Below are 9339 nucleotides of genomic sequence, written 5' to 3'. Positions count from 1 at the left end.
TTCAGCTACAAACAGAAGGGACATCACTGCCTGCACTGCCAACCTAAGAAGAGTAGCACAGACCTGAGGAGTGTTCTGCACAGTGCTGTTACCCAACAAACAGTCAGAGATGGAATAAGGCTGACCGGACAGACTAAGGTGGTGTGCGTTGTCAGCGTGTTGCTGAGGTAGGCTAAAGAAAGCAGTCAGTAATTCCACTTCGTGGTTTATAACCCTGAGCTGAGGAGATCTCACAGGAACAGTGTGATTTCAACAGTGGGATGGAGTGCACCCTCAGCAGTTTGCTGATGACACCGAGCTGAGTGGTGCAGTGGACACAACAGAAGGAAGGGACGCCATGCAGAGGGACCTGGACAGGCTCAGAAAGTGGGGACATGAGAACCTGATGAGGTTCAGCAAGTCCAAGGTGTGGCAGTTGGGTCGGGGCAGTGCAAGACATGAGCACAGCCTGGAGAAGAACTCGTTGAGAGCAGCCCTGCGGAGAAGGACTTGGGGGTCCCGATGGACAGAAGCGGGACATGAGGCAGCAGTGTGCGCCTGCAGCCCGGAAGGCCGACAGTCCCCTGGGCTGCAGCAACAGAGGGGTGGCAGCAAGGAGAGGAGAGGGAGGGGGTTGTGCCCCTCTGCTCTGCCCCTGGAAGGCCCCACCTGCAGTGCTGTGCCCAGGCCTGGGGCCCCCAGGACAGGAGGGATGTGGAGCTGCTGGAGCGGGTCCAGAGGAGGGCACGAGGATGCTCAGAGGGCTGCAGCACCTCTGCTGTGAAGACAGGCTGAGGGAGCTGGGCTTCTCGCCTACAAGAGGGGAGGCGTTGGTTAGATGTGAGGGCGGTGAGGCGCTGGCACTGCTGCCCAGAGAGCTGTGGGTGCCCCATCCCTGCAGGTGCTCAAGGCCAGGTGGGATGGGGCCCTGGGCAGCCTGAGCTGCTGGTTGACACCTTGATGATCTTTAAGGTCCTCTCCAACATGAGCCATTCTATGATTCTGTTTATCGCTCTCTACAACTCCCTGAAAGGAGGTTGTGCTGAGGTGGGGGTTGCATCCCCTGTGCCTCTTCTGCCAGGTAACAGTGAGAGGACAATGGGGAATGGCCTCGAGCTGCACCAGGTGAGGTTCAGATTGAATCTTAGGAAAAACTTCTTCCCCAGAAGAGCGGTCATTGGCACAGGGTGCCCGGGGGGGTGGAGGAGTCACCGTCCCTGGAAGTGCTCAGGTGATGTGGAGGTGTGGCACTGAGGTACACCGTTAGTGGGCAATGGTGGTGGTGGGTGGACGGCTGCACTGGGTTATCTTAGAGGTTTTTTTCCAACCTGAATAATTTCACGATTCTATTTGTTGCCCGAACAGTTTTTCCTCATCAGTGTTCTGTTTAAGTGTCACGAGGAGTCCTTACACGCAGAACCGTCTGCTCACACAGCATTAATGATGGAAATGGTCACTGAGCAACTGAACCGTGTTACTCTGCACGTTTTGACAGCGGTCAGCTCCGCGCATTTCCCCCCCTACGAAGCACACCCCGCAGCCGCTCCGCTCCGCGCCGCGTTTTGCGGACGGCCGCCAGCGCCCACCGGCGCGGCCTATTTGAGGCGGGCGCGGGCGGAAGGACACGGCGGTGCCCGCCTGCTCCAGAGAGCGGCGCGCAGGGATCCGCGCGGTGCTGCGGCGCTGTCAGTCACGGCGGCGGCGGCGCCGGGAGGCGGCCGGGGCGCAGCGGGCGGAGCGGGGACACGCGCGGAGCGGAGCGGAGCGGCGCGAAGGGGACGCGGGGCAAAAACGGGAAGATCCATCCGGAGGGCCGCGTGGTGCTCCGCCCGCACGGAACGGCTATTTCGGAGCGGCCCCTCTCGCCCCCCCGCCGGCTGCGATGCTGCCCGCCGCCGCGCTGCCCTGGACGTTGTTTTTTCTCGGAGCCGCAGGTACCGGCGGGGCGATGCCGGCTGCGGGCGGGGGCTGCGGGGCGGGGGGAGCCCCGGGCCGGGGGCTGCGGGAGCGCAGACAATGGGCGGCGGGGTGCGGCCGCGGCGGGCGCATTGTGAGCGGCGGGGGGAGCGGCTGCGCGGGGTGCGATCGCACGGGAAGGGGCGCGACTGCACGGGAGAGGATGCGGTCGGAAGGGATGCAGTTGCGAGGAATGCGACTGTGAGGGAAGGGATGCGACTGTACGAGACGCGGTTGCAAGGCGGAGGACGCGATCGCGAGGGGTGCGATCGTAAGGGAAGAGATGCGATCTCGAGGGAGGGGATGCAATTGCGGGAGATGCAGTTGCACGGGAAAGGATGCGACCGCGAGGGATGCGGTTGCAATCAAAGAGCGGCTGCGGGGAATAAGGAGGAAAAAAGGCGAGCGGCGGAGCAGGGCGGCTGCGGCGGGGGAACGCAGCCGGGACGCGGCGGGGGGGCGCGGGGCGGCGGCGCGGGAGCGTGCGAGGGGCGCGCGCCGCGTCGGCGCGGGGAGCGGCGGCCGTGCACGAGCAGCGCTGCCCGCGCGGGAGGGGAGGGGAGGGGTCGGTGGCGGCCAATCAGCGCCGGGCGGGAGCGGCCCCCGGGTCGCCAACGGCCCCGCGACCCCCGGGGGTGGGCGCGGCCCCGGGGCCGGGCAGGTGCAGCGGGAGGTGCTGCCGGAGCCCGCCCAGCCCGGCTCGCTTTCCGAGCACCTGAAGCCCCCGCACAGTGGATTCCCCCCCCCCCCCCCCCCCCCCCCACCCCCCGAATTTTTAATGCCCAACCTCGTTTGCTGCCCCGCTCCTGCTCGTGTTTATCCAATAATAGTAATTATGAATGCAGAGAGAGCGCCTGGGGAGCTGCGCGGCTGGAACTGGGCTGCTAAAGCTGTATAAAATGGTGAATCCCGAACCCAAATAAAACATTATAAAGCAGAACAAAGCGTCAGTGCTGTTGGTGGTAACGGCAGCCCCAGCCCGGCCGGCGCTCTGTGTTATGGGATGCTCCGGGCTGACACCGTCCTCCCCGTGCTGTGATGGGGGAACGCCGTGCTGTGTATTCCCGTTGGCGCAGTGATGGTTTCATTTACTGCTAAATTGAAGTGATGCTCTCCCGTAATGTAGAACTTGATTTATAGGTCCAGCAGATGGCTCGTCTCCTTTCATTTACATCCCGAGGGCTACGGTTTCATAAATAATAGTCTTTTATGTGAACCTTATCCTCTTGACCTATGCAGAAGTCCTGGCTGGCGTGGTTTTGGGTTGTTGTTTCTTAAAAGACACTTAATATAGCAGTAAGTGAATGAATACCCGGTGTTTAAGTGTTAGCGATTGTGGCTGCTCTCCAGGCTGGAAGTGCCTTCGCTCCTCGGCTCATCTCCAGGAGCACATTTTACAGCCAGCCCTCCTTGCCACTGGGAAGCAGCGATTCCTTCCTTGCCGTGGGATTTGGGGTTGAGTGTTTGTGGCGGCGGCGTTTCGCTGGGTTGGTTGGTGTTTTTGTTTGGCATCGCCATGGGTTCGCCTTGACCGGCTGTCAGAAAGCAGAACCAATCGGTGGGGGAAGGAGGAAGGAGCGCCGCATCTGCTGCCATCAGTCTGCAAGGAGCAGAGAAAAGCGTCAGTAAGAGACAAAAGCACGCTTTATTTTCTCGTTTAAAAGGTCATCCTGCGTTTTGCTCGTTATTTAACACATCTGCTGTGATCATTTGTGTAGAGAATGTATGATTCTGTTGTTCCTCTAACCCGCAGCTTGCAAATAGCAGGAGATAGTCTGAAGTTAATGCAAGTGCATGCAGAACCAGGCTGGGGAGAAGCTGTTCTTTGGCGATGTGTCGTAGCTCTCATCCAGGGCACTGCTGGGAGAAGTAGGGCCGTGTCAGCTTTTTCCAGGTGGAGTGCAGAGGTTGTGTCCTTGTTTTCTTTGTACCCTCACAGAGATATGGAAGGTGGGCAGAAATAGCAGAGCAGTTGTTGTCTGAGGGCTGGATTGGGATTTTGGAGTTGTTTTCAGTGTACAGTATGGGTGCCTGGAAGGAGTCATCTATTCCCAGATACAAAGCAAGGAAAAACTGTATATCAAAATACTTTGCGTTTCTCACTTGTGGTCCAAGTCTCATGGTTTTCATTGTGTCTAAGGGGGCAGATAGTGGCAGTCTATGCGGCAGTCAGACCTGCAGCTCCCAAACCTTCCACGGGAGATGAGAGAAAAGCATGTGCTGAGCTGGGCTGGGCTGTGGGCAGAGATGCTGATGTGTGTGAGAGCAACGGAAGCGAGCGGGCAGCTTTGGCTGTGGCATTTTTGGGGGATGGGGTATGTATGGGCTCGGACATCTGAGGTTGCTTTTGTTTTATCACATGCAGTACGTGTACTGCAGATACTTTTGTGAAGCTGTTGTTTGGACAGATGCAGAACATCAATAATGGCCTTAATCCTGGTAACGTCAGATCTTTGGGCAGCTGCTGACGGAAAAGCTTATTTTTGGGAACGGCTGACAACGGAAGGTTCACCCAATTTAGCAAGTGCAAATTGCTTCAGAAAACCAGAGTTGTAATTTACTGAGTTTGGTCCTTAAATGCTTCCAACTACATCCAGTTGGACTCAGTGATCCTTATGTGTGCCTTCCGGCTTGGGATATCCTGTGGCTCTTTGACTGCGCAGTGGGGATGGTTTGATTTGCCAGGCGGAGATGATTCCGTGGGTGAAGATGGACACAGCTCTGCGTGGTGGCATGTTGAGATTCCGAGCTTCCTCCGCTTGGTTGGTGACGTCCAACCCATCCCTTGAGGAGATGTCTTGGAAAGTGGAGTGAGCTGAAATCTGGACTGTAGGAGTGCTTTTTGGAAGGCATTTTTTTTGGCTCCCAAGGGACCCAGGAGCAGGGAATGGCAGGAGCACAGCCAGTAACTGTAGGAGGGGAGTGGATGGGTTGTGTGGATGAAACGTTGGTTGGGTGGTGAGTGAAAACTGGTGTCTGCAAGGAAAAAATATTTTGAGTGGTTACTGGGATTGTGTAATATATTCATACAGACGTTAGTTAATTGTCACTGTAATGAGTTTCTAACGAGGTAGCAAATGTTACATTAAATATTTCAAGTTTTGCAGAATTTCTTGCTATATTTAAAAAATATTGCTTTTTTTTTTTTTTTAAAGCTATTCTTTCCACTGTAGTTTTTAAATGTGATCTTTTTAACAAAAGGCTGGGATTTATAAAACATTCAAATTGAAATTCTTTTTTTTTTCCCAGCGTCTTCATAGCTGGGGTATCCAAGGCTGCCTTTAAATATGGCACAAAAGATGAACGGTCAATTTGGCGTTGTTGACATAATATTGGCAAATTGGTCTTAATGTGTGGTATGACTGCACGATCTGATGTTTAAAATAAACAGTGGAAATAATTGAAGAAACCTCGGAATTTGGAAATGCCCGTTGGTGGTTCTTCGCATCCCACAAAAAGCGGGCTGTCTTTGCATATTAATCACTCTTTCAAAGGAAGTTTGCCTTATTTGCATTGTGCATGCACTGAGGAGTCCCATAGTGCGCCTGAGAAAAAAAGAGAGGGGAATCGGAATTGTTGTTCTGAAAAGGGTTTTTATTCCATTCAAGTGGAGGGACTGAATGCGGGAGAATTAGCGCAGTGTTTTGGAGAAGAACAGTCCCATTTGGGCATTGCGTTGCATGCGGAGCCGGCCTGGCTTTCTGAGTGCTGGGGGTAGGGTTGAGAGGGGAGTGACTCCTCCGCGTGCGATGTCATCTCTAGGGTGGGAGATGCCCTCACTCACCGTGTGTGCGCTCTTTGGCTTATCAGACAGGACCCAAAATACTAGCGGGAGGTTCGGTGCCTGCCTTCTGAATGCAGTGTCCAGGCCTTTGGAAGCCTGTGGAAGACGTACAGGAGATGTAAAGGCTGGGAACATCTTCAGGCTGCCTAAATGTTGGAATAACAAGCTGTGTGAGGGGTGAGCTGCTGCTTTGGTGCTGAGGTTTTAGGCTGCTGTGATGGTTACTTTGGAGGAAAGCTGGGTCGATGCGTACGAGTGTCACTGTCTTTTCTCCTTTTGTCTTCTGTCAGCAAATGCAGGAAAGGTAAGCTCTTCTATTACACTGGGCATCCTTGCACAAGCTAGAGGAGTGTCTGACAGCCTCTAAAAAAAGAATGTTTTTACTTCAAACTTCAGAAATTTGAACTTCAGGGAATGGTGGAATGGTTGAATTGTAGAATATCCCAGGTTGGAAGGGACTCCCAGGGGTCAAGCCTATAGAATCATAGAACGGCTTGGGTTGGAGAGGACCTCAGAGCCCACCCAGTGCCACCCCCGGCCATGGGCAGGGCTGCCCCCCACCAGCTCAGGCTGCCCAGGGCCCCATCCCACCTGGCCTTGAGTGCCTGCAGGGATGGGGCACCCACAGCTCTCTGGGCAGCAGTGCCAGTACCCCACAGGTTTTCTGGCTCCTTCATCATCTTCTGGATCCACGCAGAACCAGCTAAAAGTGAACCAGCATGTCTGAAGAGGTGTGTTAGGGAGGTTTCGGTGAGTGTTGGCTCTCAAACTGTTGTGCTTGGTATCCTAAATGAGAAAGATGTACAGATAAAACGTGTGGTACGACGTGTAGGAGCATTGGCCTGCTGGTTGGGTCTGTAACTGTGGTTGTTTCGAGCAGCATTGCCAACAGCTTCTGCTTTCAGGACAGGTGAATCCAAATCTGTTTCTCTGCTGACATTATTTCTATTGGTGACAATGAGGAAATAAAGACATCTGTGAAAGGGAGAAAATGTAGCTGGGATAACTGATGTAATCGCTGTACTTTCCGAACCCAAAGACGTTACCATATGCTTGTGTTTAATCAATAATATTGAGCTCTGCTGTTTGCTGAAGACACTGCTATCTCTTTTCTTTTGCTTATCCTTGAATTATCTACTAATTGGGCACATTTTCTTACACGGAAATAAGTTAATTTTGTATAGCTAGAAAAACATGAGATACTTTTCTTCTAACGTGGATTCCATAAGGTTCTGGCCCAAGTGTAAGCCAGTGGCAGTTTGGGATATTCAGGCTGGGGTGAATTTGCTGTGATTTATTTGTGGAAAGAGCTTTTCAGGATACAGGAATAGAGCTGTTGCTGTTTTGGATGTCTTCTGTAATAGCCAATACCTTTTTTTGCTGTCCGGGCAGTAGGTGGTTGGTTTTGTGACCGTGAGAAATGTAGGTGTGTGTTGGTTAATGCTATTGCACCATTATGGTAAAACAGTGCATTCAGTGCACTTGGAAAGCCCTGTAATAACCAGTTTAAAATCGTCGTAGCTGAGGGTTTAAATAGCACTTATCCATGTGCTTACAGCACTCATTCCCTGCAGTTCGCGATCTGGAATGCAAACTGTATGCTGACAGTATCGGCTAATTACAATTTTTCAAGAACTTGATTTTGTGTTTTTTTGAATGTGTTAATACTGAGAAACAGTCATCAGGCACTTGTGTATGCCACTGCAGAAAATATAATCAACAGCTGCTTGTCCAAGTAACTTATTAAATTATTACAAGCCTGCGCAATTCAAAAGAACAGACAACTGTAAACATGCTTCAATTGTGGTGCTTTCAAGAGAGAATCTCTTAGAAGTATAACGTGCTTCCAGGGCTGTGAGCAGCCCTACAGTGCTGTTCTGGAGTCTCCCAAATCCTTTTGGAGCTCAGTCTGCTCGTGGTCTGTGGGTGCAGCTTGCAGGTGGGCAGTGTGTGTAGGAAGGGAAGTCATGTTACAACAACAGCAAGATAATAAAACGTGGCTGTGCACTGCTGTGTTATGGCCCTGTGCTGTTGTGTGTTATTTTGTGAATGTGGCTGATTTAGTGGGATGCACAGAAGTACCTGCAAGTACTATTTTAAGGGGAAAAAAGAGGAAAAAAGATACTTTCTTATCAGGTGAATGGCTTTATCTTATCTCCTCCTCCTTGAGGATGGCAGTGAGTTTAGGTGGTGAGTGAAAGCAATGCTGCTTATTCCCGTGGAATTTAGCACTTTAAATGGATTAGAACTATAAATATCTCTGCCTGACTTTGTGTCAGATCCAGAAGTGTTCTGAAGTACCCACATCTACTTATTTGATGTGCATTTATCAGAAATTCCACATTTCTGCTGAATGAAGTAAATGCTAGCTCCTTAAGAGTCACCAATTGTTTTGTTAAGAGAAAGTAAAGCAAAAGGTCTGTGATGGGTTGGGGCTTTCTTCTGCACTGCATTTCTTCTGTGTGCCGATGACTGCATGAGGGTCAGCCTTGCATTCCTTGTGCTTTCTGGGTGCAAGGGATTGATATCTCTTTATCTACACATCGAACCCATTCTGAGCTCTTCTGTGCTAACAAAGATCACATGCAGTACTACAGCTAGACTTACTGTAGGGTGGAGTGGCACAGGTGTTCCAGAGAGGCGGTGATGCCCCATCCCTGCAGACAGCCAAGGTCAGGCTGGACGGGGCTCTGAGCACTGCTGGAGCTGTGGCTGTCCCTGTGCACTGCAGGGAGTGGCACCGGGCGGCCTTTGGGGGTCTCTTCCAACTCAAACCATTCTGCGATTCTATTCTCAATCTACTTACTGTAGGGAAGTTTTGATATTCATAAACGAGGTCATGTATGAAGGGCAGTGTAGAGGAAGGTATGGTTTGACAGCTCTGTGCCAGGTTAGCGTGCTGAGCTCCACTAGATGGCACTAATTTATTGTTCTCTTTGTGAAGTTGCTTTCTCTAGGGGCAAGAAAAACAAACACACTTTGTGGATTATGGTGGCAGATTTTTGATTTCATTTGGAATAATAATTATAAATAAATCCGTGGAGATAATTAACACGTAACTATTCACCTTATGAATGTGGTATCCTTCATAACCTACTGCTTTTGAAGTAGAATAATGAACTGATATTTTGGGTGAGATTTCACAGTGAGATTGAAGCACATCATCAAAATTGAGGTAGGAGAAAAGAGGGGGTTCTGTGACACTGGGGGGACGAATGAGGGTGAATTCATCATCAGTCCTGAACCAACAGCCCGTGTGTTTGGCTGCACACAGGTCTGACATCTTTGCTTTCAGCAAAGAATTTGATGGGCAGGCAGATTAATTTTCCGTAGTTCTATCTCAAGACATCTCTGTACTCAGAGGCTTGGTTGGATGAAGGCAAGAGTATTTCCAGCACGCTGTAATCATCCAAGTTCTATCTTTAGTGAGCGTCAAAATGATTCAAACGTGACGGTGCAGAGGGGCCTTGGTACGGCAGGAGCGTATTTTATTCCCACACAAAGGGCAGAAGGGCCACGATGGCTATTTTTGTCTATTTGATACACAAAGGGTTCTCAGCAGAGATTCTCCGTATCGCACTGAGCCATCTATAGATCTGTACGTGCTCTGTGCAAAGGTA

At 51.5% G+C, this 9339-nt stretch overlaps 1 protein-coding gene across 4 annotated transcripts in view; it reads left to right on the top strand.

The window, feature by feature from the left end:
- The first annotated feature begins 1664 nt into the window (after positions 1-1664).
- Positions 1665-9339, top strand: part of NCAM1 (neural cell adhesion molecule 1) — an 80906-nt gene continuing 73231 nt past the window's right edge. For all 4 annotated transcript variants that reach the window (XM_015298044.4, NM_001128828.3, NM_001242604.2 and 1 more), the window contains exon 1: positions 1665-1913. In XM_015298044.4, the coding sequence (XP_015153530.2) occupies positions 1862-1913 (52 nt within the window). In that variant the 5' untranslated portion in view covers positions 1665-1861. The remainder of the gene's footprint in view (positions 1914-9339) is intronic.

The sequence above is a fragment of the Gallus gallus genome, chromosome 24 (genome assembly GCF_016699485.2).
Source record: "Gallus gallus isolate bGalGal1 chromosome 24, bGalGal1.mat.broiler.GRCg7b, whole genome shotgun sequence".
Taxonomy (NCBI): Eukaryota; Metazoa; Chordata; class Aves; order Galliformes; family Phasianidae; genus Gallus; species Gallus gallus.
This window is presented reverse-complemented; position numbering and strand designations above follow the sequence as displayed.